Below are 21535 nucleotides of genomic sequence, written 5' to 3' on the forward strand. Positions count from 1 at the left end.
GGTTCGCTTCCATGTGGCACCGCCGCTACTGATGAGTGCAGCTCATTTGTTGATTTGAGGAACGGCCCGTCTCTACGCAATTAGGTTTTGCTTCTTCGTGCATGCAGTTCCCTGAGGATGAAACACCACATGCCTTATCGCTATAATACAACCCCTATACTAGAGAGTGTACCTGTTTTTTAGAGTTATTTCATAGAAAAGCTCTCAACAGCACGTGAAACGGCCAGGAGTTCTTCCTGTGGGAGACAAATTTTGTGGCGGTTTTATGAGTGACGTTCGCTTGTCATTGCATGCGCAACACCGATTTCGAGTGGCACCGAAGACACGTGGACTTCTCTGCACCACTACGGTCACATGTAGAATCTTGTTTTCTTCGAGCCTGGACTCATTGTTCCTTTTCAAATGACGTGCTTCCCTTTTCGAAGTGCGACAGTGCTGCTTTCTCTCTCGGAATGCCCGCCGTGTCTCCCTGTAGATCGCGTTCGAAACAACGCCATATTCTCTAGCTATCTTCGTGGACGACACTTCTCAAGATCCGGTAACTTTGTCCGTGCGCTTTTGGTGGTGGTTATTGTTGTCGTCTTGCTTGAGGCGTATGATGCTTGGAGGTCTCTGTGCTTCAGAGGTGTGCAGGTCGTTTCAGCGCGTCTCGTAAACTCACGAATGCGTTTCTTCTTTCCACCAAGCTGGCTGCAAATTTCTTTATTGAGTGACATGCGCCCCACCCCGACTAGAACTAATGTTCCTACCTCTAACACGTGCTGAGACCTTCACTTGTGCACAATTTGACTCACCAGCTCGCGACAAAGTCCACGCAACCACTGCCCCCCATCCGTCGGCTACAAACGACATCTCGCCGGAGATCATAAGGGTGGCTACTGTAATTCAGAAGAATCCCGTGTATGTACACGCGTACATGTGTTAGATTGGATAGTGGTTCACAGTTGACTGGAAGGCCGAGGCGTGGGTTGTCTTTCGTACCCCGTTGCACGAACGAGGTAGTGTCCGTGTCGCCTCCGAAAGCTTGACCGTGTGTTTCGACAGACGTCAACAAGATCCAAATTCGTGGAAAAAAGGGACAATGCCAGCTAGCGGAGCAGGGTACGCCGGCGGGAGCATTGTTCCCGATGGCCGAACGCTGGTGAACTGCAGAGACCTCCACAAGGCACGTGATGCGTACCAACTGCGAGACATCGAAGCAACCCGGTAAGTTACTTGACGTGCTTTAGTGCCTCTAAGAACTGCAACGTGAAGGAATGATGCACCCAGCATTAGGATCACGAAGAAGAGGCAGAAACGCCAGTTCGAATACGGGCAATCCGGACTTTCCCCCGTAATCAATACAGAACTGCGCCTGACAAAATTCACTTCACCCCTCTCCCGGAATGCCAGTCCTCAGACCTAGTGGATGAGGAGCAGGGAGAGAGGGACTCGGAGCCAGAGACAGTGGAAAAGAAGAAGACACAATGCATGAGATGGACACTTACGTGCCTGAAAACCATCACCCGTTACTTTACGCTCAGCTATCGTTGCTCAAGTCAATTTTCCGTTTAGTATCAAGGACTCCAGCACATCAAACACTTCAGATAGTTTCCTCGTGGAGTCGGCAACTGGTCTGGCCTCACTGTGGTGAGACAAGTGTGCGCGATTCGCGAGGAGCGACCGCGGTATGGACCCTTGTCTGTACACTGGAGACAACGTTTTCGTTTTTTTCTCTAGGGCGGCACATAGTCTGGATCTGTATAGAGAGCTGACAGGCGACCATAAAGAAAACCACACCAACACCTCGTCGGACTACGTGAAAGCGGTCGTCTTTGGAGGCCTTGACGGTAGGTGGCAGCTCGCGTGGTTCAAAGCAGAGACGAAACTAAGGACCTATCCAAACGCAAGCTAGAACAAACGGAACACTTTCAAGTCCTCAATTGAGGCAATGCATGGAAATATACTGTATCACGAGGACCGTCAAAGCGGAGACTTTTGTGTTGCTGTCTCGTCGAGACGTGTCTATTGTGACATTATTGGTTCGACTTCGTGGCTTATTTGTTGCCTGTTTGTCGAGTTTCTCTGTTGACAAAGTCAGGAACACGTCGTTAGTATGCCGAAATATTTTCCCTGCTCTGTGTAACAGAATCAACCGCTGTCGCACCTGCAGCGAGAGAACATGGAGAAAAATAACTTTTCTGTTGTCTCTCTCTGGAATTTGCTATCTGTCGATTTTAGGCATTGTCACAATCTTCGCGATTGTTGCCGGATGCGTTGGAGCGGATCTGAGCTGCTCTCAGGTCCTCATGGTCGGCCTTGGGAATCTTCTTGCGGATGCTATTTCCATGGGTTTCGGAGAATACGTCAGCGCAGCAGCCGAGAAGGATTTTGTTGAAGCGGAGAAACAGAGAGAAGAATGGTCAGCGCGTGTATTCTTGTGCCGCTAGCCTCTGGCGGTGACCCATTTTCACGCTTTCTTATGGCAGACCAAATACAAACTGGTCACAAGCGGGTTGTTTGTAGCTACGACAAGCACAGACGTTTCTCACTACGACCTTGATGGCCGCAAATGCCCCTTGCTAAACAGCGACACGTTGTCTCTCGAACCCGTGAGGGTCCGCATTAAGCCCACACACTGGTTTTTGTTTTCGACGACAGGATCTACGAACATGCCATGCGTATTCTGCAATGTACGGCGTCTGCATCGCGCCTTGCGACTGCGGTCGCCCTTCTTTGTGGCTGCTTTTCGCATCGGTTTGGATAGCCACTAGACAATGTTGGTGTGCGTAAGCGTGATTCGAAAAGCAATGTAGCCATCCGTCTAGTGCGCAACACGCCGACTGCGGAATATTTCTTTGGAGCTCTCCTTTGTCGCTGTGAATATATCGCGACTGTCCGTTGGTTGCATGCGATACCTCCGTCATGGATTCCAAGGACGCATTCGTTTGTTTGTTGAAGTATGCGTTGGCGTCCGCTTCCTCGATCGTGTGACTCAGGGAAGTTGAGAACTGCCCGGAGGAGGAGAAGAGAGAAATGGTGGAAATTTATACAGAGAAATATGGCTTCTCAAGAGCGGACGCCCAGTCCATGGTTGATATTACATTTAAGTATAAAAAGTTCTTCGTGCAGCATATGATGGTCGAGGAACTGGGGCTGATGTACGGCTTTGATGAGCCCACCCCAATTAAGAGAGGTACGCTGAATCGCAACTTGTCTACTTCACTCTGAGCGACCCGGGAGCACGGCCGACGCCTTCGGAATAGGGGTCATTGAGCATACGTAGAGTAGCGTCTGGCATTCTGTCTACAACTGTGACGTGCTCTCCTGATGTGCAATTCCTTATGTAACTGGCAGCGGAGATCAGATCGAGCGTCGTTTCAGTTTGTTTTTGTCGACAGTCGCTTCTGATGGACGCTAAGGGGCCGACGCGCCCGTGGTCTTTCTGGGCGGCTTTCGGCGTCATTCCGTTCTCCTCTAGTTGTTGTTAATGCATGAGCGTAGCTGTCACACCTTTGTGCCTATACGGCAAACCTAACACGATCAAAAGGCACGCTGTCAGTGACGGAACCCAACAGCGCATGCATCGTCACGACCTCTGACGCGGTTGGGTCATGCGGATGTTGTAAATGCCCGTGCCGTCTTTGAAAACCACGTTCTCCAATTGTTGGACGTCTGAATGCAACGAGTACACGTATGCATATCTGTGGGTATTCTATGAATAAATTAAAGGATCACGCGAAGTTCACAGGTATTGTTAAAATCGTCTCACATGTTCGCGGGAACACGTGCGTGTGGTGGGTAAGACACCAGTGTTGCTACAAGGGATGGAACATGTTGTAGTCCTGTAGAGGGTAAGCGTGCTTCTCATAGGCATGGTGCGGTGAGAGGGGTTTCTGGTCAGAGCCGGTAGGCGTCTCTTACCTGAAAGCTGGAGATGAGGCTACCTGTATGTAATCAATGCCTCTGTGTGTCTCAAGTGCGTAACCGAGCGTTCCATTGTGTGAATGGCGGCTGCCCTCTCAGGCTGCATCAAGAATTCATCTTGATCCAATTGCTTTCAGCGAGTGTGCCACAACTTTCTCTCATAGGCTTGGTCATGTTCACCGCCTTTTGCTTTTTTGGACTTCTCCCGCTGGCGGGCTTCATTGGCTGGGTCGCCGCTTTCGGACTGGGAGCTGAGGCAGACATGGCCTTCCTCATGGCCTGCGTGGTGTCCATCATGACTCTCTTCATCCTTGGATTTTCGAAGGTACGTTCAGAAGCGGTTGCGAAGACAGTTTATTTCCAGAAAGGCATGGTTTGCCTGGCGAAGGAATAGGCCAAATTTGGAGCGTGTACTGAGTCCGTAGTCAGTTGATGTGGTTGGTAAGGATAGTCGAAAAACAAAGATTTGGGGAGCGATATTCCACTCACGCTAAGGCGGATCCCGACCAACAACATTACCCTCAAGAACATAACGTAAAAGCAAAATGGGACATTTCAGTCCACTTTTCTCCTCGCGATGCCGAGGGGGGAGTTTAGCTTCAACATCAGCGGGATGTTTTCATGTTGGCAGCGGTCGCGGTAGAACGTTTACATTTTCAGTCACACAACCATGTCACCGGTATGTCCCGTTTTCTGTCCATCTTAATGCATTCTTTGTCCTGATTTGACGTGCTCGCACCGATCTCAGTTGTCGTTTTAACGGCTGAACTCAACAAGTCGTTTTTCGTTAAGATCCACTGGTGTGTCCTTAGGGGGAATACAGATGCCGGCGGGGTCACCGACACATTCGTCCAACTTTCCTGTGTCCATTGTTTCAATTTCAGGGGAAGTTTGTGGGGCAGAATCCAACAAAATCGGCCTGTCTGATGGCGATGAATGGCGGCTGCGCCGGCACAGTTGCTTACGGAGTCGGCAGTCTCTTGCAGGTACGCCAAGTGTGAAGCACGGGTAGGCGTCAAAGATGAAGCGCCTTGCGTAAGGGTGTTATTATGAGCAGAAGACACCTGTCCAAATGACGTTGCTCAGCATATCGCTCGGATAGTACTTACGTATCTGTCAAACGGCCGCGTTCTGTTCCTGGATCATTTTACATGAAATATTTCATAATACAGAGCTCTTGAATGATACTGTGTGACTTGTACAGCAATCTGACGTAGCACATCTTGCTGGCATGTATGGTGCCACAAAACTTAGGGAGCTCATGACGACTGTCGGTGTAGCCTCTCTTTCGAAGGGACGTCATTATTTTCGTTCCATTGTGAGCTTCTGAGCTTTATTAATTCAGTGGGAACTCCGCAGTATCATGTTGTCCCCCTCTAGAATAGACATCATAGTATTCGGGACACGTCCGCAACACAAACTTTTCTGTCGTGCCAACAGCCCACGTCGGGTTACGGTGAACCGTGGTATGCGGGGATGCAAAACAGCAGCATTTGCATCTATTGTGCATGCATTGCCCTTCTGAGTTCGAAGTGCCCATTACCTATTTCGCGTCGCTGCAGTTTATTTCTTGTTCTTAGAAGGTCGCTATGCCATGGTGTGCTCGCAGCTCGTCGTCGGTGCAAACTTGACTGCCGCCTAGAGTGGCTGCAAGCCAAGCTCGGGTTGGCAGGCGGGGTGGCGCATCCTGGGACAAGCAGATATCAAAATGCATGGAGGTCGGCTAGCAGCGTGTAAGCTGAACTAGTGTGGAGGTATGGCTCGGCAGTTGAATTTTTTACGTAGCGCAAGTATGAGGCGATAACATGAACAACCGAGTCTACAGACATACTACTCTCTTCGTCACGAGCGCGGACGAATGTTGTGACGAAAACTATTTTTACGGTCGATGAAGAGGCACTCCCACACTCCAACGGGATGAAGGGCATGACCTCGTTTTGGGACCGGGCTGCGATACGGTGTACCCTGACGGCTGAACAGATTTGTTGAATGAAGCTATGGAACAGTCCAGGAGTGACAGATGCACTGTTTGATTTTTGGCTGTCAAATGCCAGCCCACACGACAGATGTCTTTTTCACGTCGGATGTCCCTGCGGGTTGTGTTCCACGGTCATGATGGGAGCTTATCAGGACCGGGAGCGTCGGAGCCGTCCTGTGTGCACTTGTTTCATATTGCTTGCTGCTGTATCTGGTGGCATTTTGCGCGTGTAATAGTATTTATGTATCTCATTGTGGGTCATTCGGTAACAAGCAGGTTCTGCGTCGTCCCTGTCTCCATAAAAGCAAAAGTACGCGACCTGGTTTGGTGTTTGTGGCGCCTTGTCGGTTATGTGGAAGCCGTGTGTTTGTTTGATCGGTCTAGAGCTTGAAACGGAGAAACCTGTGCCCTATACTTTCTTCTTTCTCACTCTCGTGTTCAGCATAATCGTCGTGTACAGTCCATTATCGATTCTCTCACACGACAAAAACTGCGAATGCTGCTTCCGCGTGGAAAAGACAATCGGTGTAACACAGTGTTCTCGTCAGTGCCGGGGTTGAATGCCTACCAGACTGGCAATTTAACTGCCGCGTTACTCTCATACTTCGCAGGAGCGCGTCTCATTGAGCTAGGCGACAGGGCCCTGGCGGCACCAGGACACTTAATAGGGACCCTGCACAGTATTGTGTGTGGCATCGGCGTGGAATGGCTTCGCTTCTGTCTACGTGTCGATGAACCCAGTTCAAGGGCGAGCCAGATGGTAACGGGTCAGGTGAAGAACAATTTTGCCAGATGACATCTCGCTTTTGAATCTGAAGTGATAGAGCTTCCGTGCTGAGAGTAGTGTGAGTAGTTTCTGCTTGGCGTCCCCCGTAGCTCCTCAAGCAACTCTTGAAGCATCATGCTTATTCCTTTGGACTGCCCATCTTACATTTTGACGTAGCATGAGATGCAGTTATAGAAGCGTTCAGTATCTGTATGGTGCAAAAATTCCTGTATACGTGCGCGGCAGTGCAACCTCTCTGTCACGCCCGTCGCTGACGTCTGCGCTGCACATCGTGAGTATGCTTTCGGCCTTCACACACAACTCTTGCTACCGGTGAATTGCACCGGGACGACGAACGGCGTACTTCAGTGAAAATCTTTCCCATACGCAAAATTCATGTTGAGAATCAGGATCTTTGAGAGGTTTGATGAGGATGTTTTCACGGGGGCAATCAGATAAAACGGAAGAATAGAAATGAGTCACGTTTTTTTAAAGCGATGAAGCCAACAGTCCTGCTCTCACGGAGACACATCATTCTTAAGGAAGGAGGCCGGTCCATGAAAAACACAGCGTTTCGCCAACTGAAGAGGAATAACGAAAACGAGCATATTGACAAAGAACAACGCGTGGGTGGGGACGGAAAGATTATACTTGGCAACGGCACCTGCGGCATCACCAAAGAAAACAAAGAAGAAAGGACGACGCATAGGGCGCCTGCTACTTTTAATGTCAAACGCATAATCTTAGAGCACATACGCTCCTTAACAACAGCAGAAAACGGAACAGTAATTTATTCAAAGACGTAACGGCATCTGTAATCACTGTTTATCTTCTTCCTTTGTGAACTGGCTCGTCCCGGGCTCCCTTCAGTTCGGTGTCCCCAGGAGCTGCGTGATGTCATTCACGTGTGCCATGTCATTTTGTTGGACGAAACATGCGTCTGGAGCTGACGACAAAGCACTAGATGATGAAGGCGGGATGACTGCTGTGCCTCGCACTCCACCTTCAAAGTCGTGGGCTGACCCTTGAGGGGAGCTCATGCCCTTGGCAGACTCGCTTGACACCTGGTCACTTGACGTTCCCTCCCGATGCCCTTGCCGAGACGCGAACACATCTGATTGGTTAGCATTATCGTCTGTTTCTCGCTTCAACGTGCCACGGAAATCTTGGGGTGGTTCTGGCTTTGTATTCGCGGCAGGATTAGGTCGCTGACGCGGCTCAACAACAGTGACGCGTTTAGATGCACATATTGGCAGTCCTTTAGAATCGGCAAGCTTTTCATCATTTGAAGTTTGTTTCCCTGTGGCGTTCTGGCACGGTCCGCTGTTTCGGTCTGAGCGCGCGACTACTGGCTTCGGAGCTGATTTCACTCCGCGAGACGAAGCTTTGGGTGCCGAACCACTGCCACGTTTCGTGTGTTTGCTATCATCTTTCAGCACCTCGGATCCTTTTCGCATGCCGTCTCCAGAGCGTTCTTGACTGTTCTGGCCTCCATACTCCGAAGCGGATAACCTCCAGCTGAGACCAGCACTTGTTCGATTCATGCCAGCCTCGTGAACACTTCTATTCTTGACAGAAGCTGTCTGGCTTTGTAAGGTCTGCAGTTCCGTAGTCTGTTGATCGAGATCAACTGGCACCTTGCTATGCTGAACTGCAAGAGCCAGTCCATCCGAAGTACCCGCGAGTGATATAGTGGCGGACTGGTCGGAAACAGACTGGGGTTTAACCTGCTGCAACCAATTGCACGCATCCTTCTTACCAACCGGCAAGGCAGCTGTCACGTTCATTTCTTGAGTTGCCCGTATTTTTGCTTGGTCAGTCGGTTGCATCATGGCTCTCGCTGCATTCATGAGCGCCCGTACTTGTGGGATCATGGTGGGATGAACCTGCTTTGGTTCCACACAAGAACCCATGGTGGGCACGAGGTTTCTTGACGGCACGCAACAATTCACGGGACGCTCCCCCGTGAGTGACGATGGAGACGGCACTCCGTGTGGGTGGTTGCTACATCGAGTAAAGTGGCTAGGAATGCCAGCGCAGTCAGTGGAGATTGACTGGACGTGCGTAAATTCCTGTGGAGGGAGCACATGCGCAGAGACGGCGGGTGGCGGAGGCGGAGGTCTTTGACAATCCTCTGTTTGCGAATGGTGAGTTTCCGAAGGGACGTAGCATTCAAAAGATCCTTCTGACGCCGTTACAGGTGCCGCAGATGCAGGAAAGCCCATACGGTGCATGGAAACAAAAGCAGGAGCAGACGCCGGACGAGAGCCACTTGGCAGCGCCCCCAGTAGTCCTTGTTGGCCCTCGCCTGACGTATGTCGTACCGCATGCTTCATCCCTTCAGCAACTGTTTCAGACTGAGGCGCCCCGAACAGCGAGATACCGACAGCTGCCCGTTTGCATGCCGGTTCCGCATCCCCGGATCCGTCGCCTAGGTACTGTTTGACGTAGGTTGAATTGCGAGATATTACAAATTCGGCAGGGTTCTCGGGGATTCGAGTAAACAATAGTAGCCTGACAGCTTTAAGGAAGGCCGAGGGGTGAAGCAAGATAGCTGATGAGACTAGAGACCGGCGCTCTTGTTCCGGCAGCCTAGAATCGGCGGATAACAACGCCAGAAACAACAAGAAGGATACGCTGTTCTCCACACGAAGAGACGAAATGAGGAGAGTTAGGCACGATGGAGACGTGAGGTAGGATACCAGTAGGGAGAACAGGGGAGAGGCGGCGGACGCGAGCGATGAAATCCAAGAAATCGGGTCGGAGAGGGCAAGCACCATGCAAGACTCTGGGTTGGCCTGAAACAAGGGAATAACAAAATACATTGTTACGACTTCGTTCAGGGGACACCAGATAAGGTAAGCACTAAGAGCAACTATTAGCAATTTTTCGTAGGCATCAAGATTAAGTCACCGCCGGTTTCCTATTGCGTGCCACTGGCCCTGCGGTTTCCTTCTTACCTCAACAGAAGCCTGAAACGCCCTCAGAAAGTGTTCAGTTTCCCCCATCTTCCAGAACGCAGCATGACAGAGTGCCTGCGAGAGGCTTGTTCTTTTATCAGGGTCTGACGCAAGCAGTCCTTCTACCAAGTCGTGAAGGAGTGGAGACTCGCGTATCTGCGAACAGAAGAATGAGCGTTCAGCCGAAGGCTCCTGCCGTGAGATTTGCAGAAGGCACGACAGGAGAAAGTGGGGGGCAACTCTTTTAGTAATTGGCACTCTGGTAATGTGGCCGACAGCACGACCCCGCGGTTACCTTCTCGAGGTTGACCTTCCTGTCCTCAAGGATATGTGTTATTATCGACCGGTCGCTGGTGTCGCCATACGGATGAATGCCACCGCTGACGATATAAAACAACGTAGCACCTGCGGATAGCACGTCAAATTGACAGTGCGGGCACTGGCATCGGGCCTCTCCTTTCAAAAGGCAAGTCCCCGTTTCCCCTCAGTCGGGTGTACACACTTCCGAGTGCCATACCTGTGGACCAGGCATCCGCTTTCTGCAGAAAGCTCGAGGGCCATTTCATATTGTCTGCCAGTACAGAAAAGCGGACGTTCTTGCGGCTTTCGGGTGGAAGCGCCTCATATTGGTGGATAAGGACACTGATTTGCTGGGCTATGTGTATGAGCGACCGGATGAACTCGGGTGCGAGCCACGCCGCCTCTTGTGGGGAGTTGAGGATCTGTTCCGTACACATGCAAGCGCAAGAAAAAGGTGAATAGTTAATCTGGTGACCCTTACGAACGTTCGTCCCAGATCATGTTGGCATACACAGCACTTACCCAGTGAATGAGCTCTCTCGCGTTTCTCGCTCCCTGGACGCCAGCATGAAGCAAATCGAAGATGCTAAGGTAACGAATTTTTCCAGCACAGTCGCCAACTTTAAGTTCGAAATTTTGAGTGAGCATAATATTGCCTGGGTGAATGCGCATGTGTGCAGAATGTCCATACTGCTGGATTTTCAGGACTCCTGACAGTAAATGGGAAAGCATTTCAGTCATTCCCTGCGGCGGAAGAGGCTCTTGGAGGCAGCGCTCACCCAGATCACTAACAGCGATCAAGTCAGACAGACATCCGTCACATTTTTCTAAAACGAACATCAGGGACATGCCTTCGTCGTCGTCGTTGTGCATGCAGTAGACTCCCTTGGTGTTCACAATGAGTGGATCGTGGACGTGAACAAACTGCTCCAACTCAGCGAACGAATCTCGCATGCGGCTTGTTACGACCACTGGGACCTGCTTGATAGCTACACGCTCCCGTAGTTGCTTATTCGGTCCTAGAACAACCCCAGGAAAAACCAGAACACTAGGATCATCCCTGCATTGTCCAAGAGGCTCACTCCAGAAGTATATATCATCTGCTAGCTGTTTGAGGCCGCCAAACTGGCTTTGTTGGCTCGACAGGGAAAACGCTGGCGTTCTACTGGTGATTCGTTCTATACACGCCCGCCGCCGGAGAGCTTCCTGGTCATCGCAGTCGCCTGGCAGTACGTTACATTTGAACGAGCATCGATCAAGTGGTTCTGCTAGGCTGTGGACAGATGCCGTGGTGATCATCTTTTCTTGAGTCACATGTTCTGAGTTGTGATCAAGGAACTCTCGTACAGGTTGAGGTACCATGCCAACCGACGGGACAACCATGGAGCAGCAGCAATCGCTTCCAAAAATGGTGCTTTGAGGCAAGAGTCCTGGCGGGGTGACAACATGTCTCTCCAGATGAATGCAGCCTTTCTCATGCTCCTGACATCCTTGCTGTAAATATGATGTGTGGCTCCCTTCGACCATCATTTTTGACTGCAATGCTGATGATATTACATACGGTGTTGCTGCATGTGGGCTCCTGGCTACATCGCTAATTGTGCTCACAGCTGACGTCGGCAGCAGCGGGAGCCTCTCTGTGTGTAGTGAGCCTCCGCTTCCACCTCCCCTGTTGGCTTCCTTCTCCAGAGCCGCACTATTCGATGCACAGTCTTGGCTTGACTGCTTGCCAGTGTAAACACGTGGAGAGGTAGTAAGTTGAGGGATAGGGCAGTTGGTGCCGTGGCGCGGTCGTCGGGGAATTGGATTGCCAGGATTCCCCAGAATGCTTCCTCCGCTTTTTATTGTGATTGACATATGGTTGTCCTTGATCACCGTTCGTTGTCCGGGGTGTTTCAGCGGACCAGAACCTTGGAGACGCGCCCCGCTCTTCCGAAAGTCTGGAACAGCCACACCACCAGAATCTTTACGCTCATGTTGAAGTTCCTGCTCCTTCTGTTCTACTGCGGATTCACCGCTGCGTTTCTGCTCCTGTGCATGAGCGGACGTGGACGCGTCTGCTGCCGAATAGCTGAGGCTTTGTTCCTGCCGCTGGACTCGTGACTCTCCACTGTTCTTTACTCGCGTCGTTTCCAGGGTAGGAGGGGTACCGCTGTCAGCTCGCTCACTATTCGACGGCGAGCGGGTGTCCGAAAGAACAGACTGAGGAGTATGTGAAGATATGAAGTCCGAATAAGCGTGGCGTGTGCGGTTTGAATTCGCTAACGATTCCGTAGTTGAACCGAAATGATGTGCACGTCCGGGGCCGACCGAGTCCATGATGGCAAGAAATCTCGCCCTGAGGCGAGGGTGTGGCTTGTCCGACGGCTGTGCCGGTAAACAGAAAAAAGGGACAGCCAAAGTCGGTCAGCGACCGTTTTGAGTAACATGTTTTAGCACGGATATGCAGCAGACTGACGGAAAGCAGTCCTACCAGGTATATATCCGGGCAGAGAGCATCTTGATCGTCGCAGGAGCCGACCACCTTCGATGGTGGGTAAAATAAATCAGCTGGTCGAAGCTCGCTCAATGTGTGGGCAAAGGGACAGTAGTACCGGTCGCACCAGGCGTTAGTTTGAAATTGCTTGCACATGATCTGAGGGAACGCGGACAAATAACTCAAAAGATATTTCTGGAGGATTTCTTGACGCTGACGCGAAAGTGAGGGTGACAACAACTTGGGAAAGCTCTTACTGTTTTATACATCTTTGGGTGGTACACCTGTTCCTCCTTCGTATGAGCAAACTTGCAGTTGCGTTTCTGTTTGCAACTCGACTTCGCAATAGTCCGTCCCCTCCCGTCTTTGACGAACTGAAGGTCATGACAGAGCTCCGGACAATAGTTGTATTTCCATGGTGGCCGGCGGGTCCACCTTAAGTCATGGCTATACTGACACCTGCAAAGAATAACCACCATGGAGACAGAGGAAGTGGTATGTTACAAAAGCTCGTGTTCATGAATCATAAGCAGTCCTCCTGAACCATCGGCACAAGGATGACATTATCAACAAAATTCTCACCTGTCTGCAAACTCGCATCGGCCCTGCTTTACGTAGCGCTCGCAAATTTTTGTCCGGAATTTGTACAAGTTCTCGTCGTCAAGTGTAGGTGGAAGAGCCATTGTCAAAGCAGAGGGGATTAACAAAGCGAGGGGGCATAAGAACGCAACTGATGAATACCTGGATCTTGACTGTGCTGTTCTAATGACCAGGTGTTTGTGCATGTGTCGTGCATACACAACACGTGTACCGTCAGACAGCAAAGAATTGTACCTCAGTCTGTTCAGTCCTCAGTGCGGCAGGAAAAGCGCAGGTGGAGTACTAAATACGCAGAACAAGTAGATTGTGACCGCGCGTCTATGCGGCAACAATCGGTATTTCTGACGTGATTGATTACGCGGCAGACTGCCCAAACAGACAAATGACAAAAACAACTGTGCGGCACAGCCTCGGCTGCTCTAGGTAGAAGCGAAGCCGAATGGCATCTACTCGCGGGTGCCACCTCGTTGCTACGAAAGCAATCCTAATGTTTTGCTTGACGAAAACGAAAGCGTTGGGAAAACACTACTCACAGGAGGTGGAAACAGCTTCACCTGGTCACGGGGAAATGACTAAACTGAAATGAAGGGCATAGGTGGTTCACTCGATTTAAAAACGTGTGTTTTCTTTCTCGCAACACGTCAGTGCATGGCCACTCCTGACATGCTACTCTGCATATTAGAGGACAGGGAGCCTTCTGATAACTGACATAGATTTGGGCAGCGCGCGAAGGTAGGGCTGAAGCACGAAAGCAAGACCCCATTGTTTGTAGGCCGCGCAGCCGATGTCGCTACTACTGCGCAGCGGCGTAACATGTTATCGTTTTCGTGCCATTTTTACCGGTTCACCGATGTTACATTCAAAGGATTCGGATGTGTCTTCGTAGAATGCTGACCTCATTCTGTGGTGTCACTGGTAGTGGAACCCAAAGAATTTCTTTCAGCTCAAACAAAAACAGGACACCGCTGCCCATGAACATCCGACTGCTTCGAATGTTATCCGTATTTGGTCGGTTTTGCGGAAACGGCTGCTTGATCTAGGTAACTGCGCCTGCCTCGACGTGCGCGGGACTCACACACACACACACACGCGTGCCAACCAGAAAAAACAGTTGCACACTGAAGACGATTAATGCCCCTCGCCGTTACGCCCCACTCCTATATCTGCTGTAGTAGCACAAGCAAGCTTACAGCTCATGGCAACTCAGCATCAGCTCCTCCATGCATCATTCTATTATCTCAGAGCAGACTTCTTTCTGAGTTCTAGGTGGGCCTTCAAGACACTAGACAAGGGCTTACAAGTTCACCCACAGGCTTGCCGGATGTCGGCAACACGAACACCGAATGTTACGGCGATCCAACGGCCCAAACAAAATTGAGCTGTATCTACACCCTGTGCGAGTTTGATTGTAACCACGTTGCTGCCAGTTTGTGCAAATATACTCTCATGAGTGGGCGAAGCGACGAAATGGCGTGGCTCTGTATTTTGCTTTTCTCTCTGATTGTCTCAAATGGGACCGCTGTGCATTGGCGAAGTGAGCGTGCCCCGCAGCCGATGTCATTCGGATTCCCTGCGCCGCAGCCTGGTTCCACCACCTCCGAACTTATAGAAGCTGAGTCGCCGCACATTAGCTGTCAGACGTCTGAAGACACGAAGGAAGAGAATGTTATTCATGCGGAAGCGGAATTGGAGGCAGCGGCAGACGAAGCCACCGGCAAGCTGCAGAAAGATTTAGATGTTGTAGAGCCACCGCGCAGTCCTGAAGAGAAAGAAACGAAAGCTCGGGAAAAAAGCGGATTCCTAACCAATATCTTAGAGAAAGCAGCCCACGCGTTTGCGTCATCCAGTCTAACTCAAATGGAAGGTGTGCCGTGGCTCAATTATTCCGTGACCCGGTTACGTGGTAGAGCCTTCATTGTTCGTAGGAGGAGAAGAGGTCCGGGAGTTTCAGAAGCGGATTATTGCAGCCCTAGACGAGGTAAATCATGCTGCCTCCGAAATCGATCGAACACAGTGAATTCAACGGCATTCAGAAAAAGCCTCCGTCACCAATGACACAAGAAGATTTCAGTGAGCTGGCAGTAAGTCTTTGATCATTTGTTGAGCAAGCGGGCCACTTTGATCATGCATTCCAGGAAGAGACAGCACCGGTAGGTACAGGCCTCCTCAGTTTATCGATGAGCATTCACTGTGACGGAGCTTCAGGTGGTGGCAACCGAGTGTGTTCGAGACTACTCTGTACAGTGCCCCAATGACTTCACCCCTGACGAGGCGAATTGCGTTGCGTTGGATTCGTACTCTGGGCCATGCACGAAAACACAAAAGGATCTGCACAAACTAACGGATGAGCAGAAAGCAGTCTGGTCGGATATTTGCCAGGTCAGCTTCCCGTGCTTGCCCGACAGTTGCCCCGCGGGCTCGAACTATAGAAGGCAATGCCCCGTGGACTGGAAGCCGGATGCCGATGGAAGATGCCATGCCGCTTCGGGCAAGTCTCCGTGCGACAGCAAAATCCGGGGGGACTCATCCGCTGAAGAAAAGGCTAACTTTGAGTCTACTTGCAAAGTGCGCTGGCCTTGCCTTCCTCTTAACTGCGCCAAGGATTATAGCGCCGCGTGCCCGGAAGGTTGGTATCAATCCTCGAACCATCTGTGTTCTCCACCGGCGCTCTACAACGGCCCATGCAAGCAGCCAGTAGATACGAGTGAATACGTCGGAAGGAGCGATCTAAAGGCAGCTTTTGAAAAGAGGTGTCTTGCCCCCTGGAAGTGCAACTGGCCGTTGACTGCTCGGCAAAGAGATTACGAAGCAACTTGTCCTCTTTCCTGGTTTCGCTTGACTGACGGGACATGCGAGGCTCCACCGGACTTTCAGTCATCCGCGAACTGTCCTCGTCGCATAAATTCTGCAATGTCTGCATCTGAGAAAGCATCGTTTGCGGTTGGATGCGATGTAGATTTCCCTTTTGCCGGTTAGCTACTTTCCTGCTTCAGTATGTCCATCCCCTCACTTGCTGCAACATGACGTCAGAACGTGGGGAGTGCCCGCGAGATTTCTCGTCAAGGTGCCCGATCGGCTGGCTTGACGTAGGAGACGGACTCACTTGCCGGGCTCCTGAAGATTACATCGGGAAATGTAAGGGAAAACGTATAGTTCCAGCATCAAACAAACCCCAAACACACGTGTGTTAACTTAGGCGACCGAGTGCTCAACTTTGGGAAGATGAACGACAGCCAGAAGCTCGATAAGATGGCTCTGTGCACCGTTGACTGGCCTTGTGGGTGACATGTTACCTAATTTGCGATTCAAGAAAGTCACTGTGTTTTTTGAACTCAGGCATCGGCGAATGGACTCGGGGAATTACAGTAAGCAACCGCTGCCTTAGTCAAACACCATAGACAATTCACCGTCTCATGCATTTAGTTTGTTCGTGTGGAGTCGACACGGAAATCCCCGTTGCCGTCATCTACAGCACAGGCGAACGGCGCTGTCAACGAAAGTGGTGCTGTGGAGACTCCCCTCACACAGTAACAAACTGGCACCGTTCAGCTAGCCGAAACTGATGGATCCTTGCACAGATCCGGGAGCTTGATTTATATTTTTTCCCAGCTGATGCATATTCTAGCATCGCTTGAAGCAAAAAGCAGACTCTACACAAGTTTGCAAGACATTCCATGGATGTGTGCTTCCATTTGTATTGCGAGTTACTCGGCAGACACTGGAAAACTTGTCAAGCAACAGCTCCCACCAACACGTGTCCGACACAAAAAGCTCTACATGTGCCTCGATCACCAAACACACTCCGTTTTCAAGCGCTTGTCACAATGTTGCTGCACCTTATTCGAATAATGCGTCGCACAATACGTTGGCGTTGACTTTGCGTCGGCGCAACATTGTGACGTCAGAAAGCACGTGGCAATGTGCCGAGCGAGCAGCGGAAGTAGAGAGGGGAGATGTCGTTCCCAATTGCACTGCGGAAACCATACTGAAGCCAAATGATTTAGCCTGCCGGTAATCCTTGACTGCACCACGCAAACCTCTTCTGTTTTACTTTATATATCCAGATTGTTCTTTAGTTCGCTCACCCAGTGGTGTGGTAGCATGCATCAAACTGTACGCACATGGCTGTCGGTATCTCAATGTTGAGCATTACCGAGAATCCTAAGCACAACTAATACCGCTGTTCACTAGCTGTGACATACCAGAAACCTACGGAGTTACTTGAACGATTTTTCCGAAGGCAGATGATTATGTAAAACTGGTTTTCCATGACAAACACGTCACGTGCTGTGCGGGCGCCAAGACAATTGGTGGCACACGTTCGCAGTCACAAACCAGGGCGCCTGCTGTTTGCACAAAACCACAGAAAGTGTGTCCGCGTTTTCCCACGTAACGGAGATTCTATTTGAGAAGAGATAAATCGTTTGTAGAAAAGGAAATTGTTCAACCTTAGCTGCGAAGAGACCATCAGGATATAAAACGAGTCAGATGAACAACATGCCCCAAGAAAGCTCCCCCATTCCAGTGGCCGTGGAGCAGTTCGACGATGAGCAAGCTACGTCTGATGGCACAAGTCTACGCTTTACTTATGATCTGTCGTTCCAAAAGCTTGCGCTCAGCCACGCGCGCTAGTTTGTCCATGAAATCTTCTGTGCAAAGGTAGTCCCTGTCAGTCAGCTTGTCGCCTTTTATGGCCAGTGCCAGATCCTTCGTCATAAAGCCTGCCTCTACGGTCTCTACACAGGCATCTTCCAACGCCTCGACAAATTCCTTAAGCTTCTGATTGTTATCAAGTTTTGCCCGATGACCGAGAGATCGTGTCCACGCGTAAATAGAGGCTATCGGATTTGTTGATGTCTTGATTCCCTTTTGGTACTGCCGATAGTGCCGCGTGACGGTGCCATGGGCTGCCTCTGCTTCGATTGTCTTTCCGTCTGGACAGACAAGCACACTTGTCATCAAACCGAGACTTCCATATCCCTGGGCTACGACATCCGACTGAACATCTCCGTCATAATTCTTGCACGCCCAAACAAAGCCGCCAGAGCTTTTGATTGCTTGGGCGACCATGTCATCGATCAGGCGATGTTCGTACCTGCGGTGGCAACAAGAAGAGTAGAATGAGGAAGTAGTGTCAAAAAAAGGATTTTTTTGCCCGAAGGTATCGGACAGAGATATCGCATCCTTACCAGAGTCCAGCCTCCTCAAACTTTTGCTTGTACTCCTTCTCATAAATTGTTTGAAATATATCCTTGAACCTTCCATCATATTTTTTGAGAACCGTGTTTTTCGTACTGAGGTACAGAGGCATCTTCTGGTCCAGCGCGTACTGAAAACACGAGTGTGCAAATCCTTTGATACTTGCATCGGTATTATACATTCCGAGAGCAACGCCGCCGCCTTTGAACTCGTAGACTTCGTGCACCTCAGGGTTAGACCTGCACACACTCACAGCTCCTCATCAGCCCCTTTCAAAGAGGCCTCATCACAGCAGCGACGAGGCCCGAATATTATTGAGGCGGAGCACTTTCATTAAGCCATACGGCCGATGAACATCCTCTCTAACAACCATGACGGCCTACTTGTCAGCAGGGATGAAGCTCATCACAAAGCGGCCAGGTTTGTCCACGGTGAAATCGAGCGCTTTGTATTGGTCAGCGTGAGCATGACGACCAATGATGATTGGTTTCGTCCACGAAGGTACTAGGCGAGGGACCTGAAAGGCATCAAGGGTTTAATCGTATCTGATGAACGTTTTGTTCAATGGCTTGTCTCAATAAAAGGAAGCAACGTGCACCCTACACTTTGAGCCTACGTTTTTCATCAGAATGGGAGCTCGAAAAATGGTGCCGTCCAGGGTGTTCCTGATCGTTGCATTTGGCGACTTCCACATTTTCTTGAGGTTGAACTCTGTGGCAGGCCAAATCACAATTAACACGAGTAGCAACACACGATTTGCTACGGTCGCGCGCTCGTTCACTTCAGCGGCTAGTCATTTGCCCTCGTGAAAGATAGTATCTTACTCGTTCAATCGAACTACGAGCTTACCCTTCACTCTCTGTTCATCTGGCGTGATAGTCGCACATTTAACACCAACCCCATGGCGTTTGATGGCCAGGGCAGCATCTATCGTGACCTGATCATCTGTCTTATCGCGGTGTTGAATGCTCAAGTCGTAGTACATCAAAGGAATATCAAGATAGGGGAGAATCAGCTGAACGCATAGGTCCATAGTGTATAAAGATACTTTTTCTTCGCTGTGTGTTGTTTCAAAGGGGATCTAGGTCAATGTGCTTCACGAGGAAATAAGTAGTCTCTGTAACGTTCGGAGATAAACCGAGTCCCAGTTCAAAGTCTTCTTTTAGACTACTCTCCGCCCTGTCTTGAATTTGCGCTTTAAAACCGCATGAAACGTATTGCGCGGCATAGTCGCAAGGTTGCAGTATCAAAATGGAATGACCTGGTATAAGGCGAGCCTCAAGGCTGAGGGACTGTAGCAACGACGAACCGCAAAAGGCTTTTGTGGCTGCCGAGAATAGTAGAGCACCTTATCGCTGGTATGGAGGATAGATCGAGCATCAATCTGGTCGGTAGATGTTCGCGGGAACGGGGAAAAAAGTGCATAGAAGCCTTCCACAACATGTGAGAACGTCATGCGGGAGCTCTCTTTCCTCGCCATCCTACCTTCTCCTTGATCATTGCCCAGATGACCCGGGCCATCTCATCGCCGTCCATCTCCACCACTGGCTGGTCCACCTTGATTCGCTGGAATCCTGACATTTTGTTCATTATTCCAGTTTGGCTTAGTGCGTTGCTACGTTCCTCCTTCTTTACCGTCTTGCAGGAAGCTGAGGATGGTTGCACTCCAGACGCGGTCACTGCAGAGTCGTGACGTGACACACACACAGACTCGGCCACAATAGAGCTAGTTGAGAGTAATGCAGCACAGAGGCCGGTATGCCAACTGCGCAGAGAGAGATATGAATTGCGGACCGTACCGCGTGCCACACAAGAGTTTTTGACATGTTGCCCTTCACTGGGCGAACAAGAAAGACTTTGCAGAAACGCTTCGAAGAAAGTGTTCTGCGCACGTGTGTGGCGGACCGTGGATAGGTAGGTACGCAGTGCAAGGACGCTTTCGTCCAAAAACATTCGCCGCAGGAGTTCAAAAGCGCCGCAGTGCTACCTTAGCTGAGTGACATGCCGCGCTCCCAGATTGCTCACCAGGGGGAGGACGACCGAAACCATCGACTTGCTGGCCTCCACAAAGTGGAGACAGGTAGCTCTTGGCACGTGATACGAGACTTAGACCGCGCCTGACGAAAATGCGGGTTTCAGGGACGGTTTCTGGGTGCGTGACAGTTGCAAGGTAATGGCTGTTTCCCGGGTAGGGTGTGCGCGAACATGGTATGTGTAGATGACCCGTTCCGTCTCCACTCCGCGGTGCAGATGCTGGAGACACAGTGCACCGCAAGAGGTCCTTGTAGCTTTGGCGCAAAAATCCTGAGCAAGAATTGGTAGGCTCACGGGGCAACACGGCGGGGACGAGAATTGCAGCAGATGGACGACAACGGGAACCACTAAACTGCGAAGCACTCCGCGCATGCACGGGCGAGAAAAAAGCGAAAAAAACACAGAGAAGCGGGTACATGGTATGTGCAAAACAAATTACAGTCCCACTTTTTTTCGGATGAAAAAGTGCCTCTATATGTGCGACCAGAGCACTAGGTACATCATAGGAGCACACGCTGTTTTGAGGCACAGCAATCAGGCGATCTGGCAAGACACGGAAGAGTGAAATGGTGTTGTCCTGTGTGTGCAACCCATAGGAGCACACCAGTAGGCCATCAACCGTTGCCGGGTGAGTGTGTGATAGAGTCCTCGCAGGACTCACTGACTTTCTACCAAATTTTACCTGGCCACCACGTCCAGTTTCACGTTTACAAGATTAACATAATGATCCACGAGCCGGCCATATTGCGTGGCACAAAACACTGAGGCTCTGCATAATCGACAAACATGAACACCATTGTTCTAGACCCTGTCTCCACTTACAAAGGTCTCGGAGACATGGTCTTTCCGACATGGCTGTTGCTGTGAGGGCTCGAGGTAACGATGCGCAATTGCATGTGCTTTCAAGATTGCCATAAAATCTTCAACGCTTCCATGAGCCAGAATGTTGAGTCTTGCACACAAGTACAACGAACTACCGTGCTGCATCGTGCGTACCGCTGCGGCGCAACACTAGCAAAAAATTCCCCAGAACACCTTGAACGTTACAAGGTCCTGCACTGAGGTTTACACCGTCAAAGTATCTTTATCGCTCTGTAAATAAGTGACGGTTTTTTGCCTGGGAATGGGGATGGCACAGTCTCCAGCAGCTCGGAATTCGGTAGTCTCCTATGGTTGCGCGCGTGTCACCTTACTGGTGTCTTTGTGATCTTAGAGGCCTGGCTTGTTATTTGCAATAAATTCAACCAGCATAGCTACTAAGGTGAGTTTGGGTTCGAACAAGTTCTCTTGGTTCTCATAGGTACGGCATCCCAGGA

At 50.5% G+C, this 21535-nt stretch overlaps 4 protein-coding genes across 4 annotated transcripts; 2 read left to right on the top strand and 2 right to left on the bottom strand.

Moving 5' to 3' along the window:
- Nucleotides 1-206: 206 nt before the first annotated feature.
- TGME49_266800 (integral membrane protein, putative) lies at nucleotides 207-7053 on the top strand. The gene is made up of 7 exons (XM_002368718.2): nucleotides 207-1206; nucleotides 1720-1829; nucleotides 2221-2401; nucleotides 2979-3175; nucleotides 4071-4231; nucleotides 4791-4892; nucleotides 5516-7053. Exons 1-7 carry the CDS (start codon nucleotides 1082-1084, stop codon nucleotides 5546-5548), a joined length of 909 nt encoding a protein of 302 aa, XP_002368759.1. The 5' UTR covers nucleotides 207-1081; the 3' UTR covers nucleotides 5549-7053.
- Nucleotides 7054-7516: 463 nt separating this feature from the next.
- Nucleotides 7517-13069, bottom strand: TGME49_266785 (zinc finger (CCCH type) motif-containing protein; the record flags this gene model as incomplete). Its single annotated transcript, XM_018781441.1, has 8 exons — nucleotides 7517-9448; nucleotides 9611-9766; nucleotides 9906-10015; nucleotides 10128-10332; nucleotides 10433-12277; nucleotides 12384-12545; nucleotides 12644-12845; nucleotides 12969-13069. The coding sequence occupies 8 exons, from the start codon at nucleotides 13067-13069 to the stop codon at nucleotides 7517-7519; spliced, it is 4713 nt and encodes a 1570-aa protein (XP_018636260.1).
- Nucleotides 13070-14512: 1443 nt separating this feature from the next.
- Nucleotides 14513-16977, top strand: TGME49_266770 (cpw-wpc domain-containing protein). The gene is made up of 9 exons (XM_002368715.2): nucleotides 14513-14850; nucleotides 14912-14964; nucleotides 15020-15067; nucleotides 15122-15136; nucleotides 15192-15957; nucleotides 16017-16121; nucleotides 16183-16263; nucleotides 16323-16351; nucleotides 16410-16977. The coding sequence occupies exons 1-9, from the start codon at nucleotides 14541-14543 to the stop codon at nucleotides 16515-16517; spliced, it is 1515 nt and encodes a 504-aa protein (XP_002368756.1). The 5' UTR covers nucleotides 14513-14540; the 3' UTR covers nucleotides 16518-16977.
- A 254-nt stretch (nucleotides 16978-17231) lies between these two features.
- Nucleotides 17232-20767, bottom strand: TGME49_266760 (isocitrate dehydrogenase). Its single transcript, XM_002368714.2, has 7 exons — nucleotides 20211-20767; nucleotides 19671-19864; nucleotides 19035-19200; nucleotides 18802-18896; nucleotides 18569-18702; nucleotides 18176-18424; nucleotides 17232-18081 (listed from the first exon to the last, which is right to left on the bottom strand). Exons 1-7 carry the CDS (start codon nucleotides 20635-20637, stop codon nucleotides 17562-17564), a joined length of 1785 nt encoding a protein of 594 aa, XP_002368755.1. The 5' UTR covers nucleotides 20638-20767; the 3' UTR covers nucleotides 17232-17561.
- Nucleotides 20768-21535: the final 768 nt, after the last annotated feature.

Source organism: Toxoplasma gondii, chromosome IX (genome assembly GCF_000006565.2).
Source record: "Toxoplasma gondii ME49 chromosome IX, whole genome shotgun sequence".
NCBI lineage: Eukaryota > Apicomplexa > Conoidasida > Eucoccidiorida > Sarcocystidae > Toxoplasma > Toxoplasma gondii.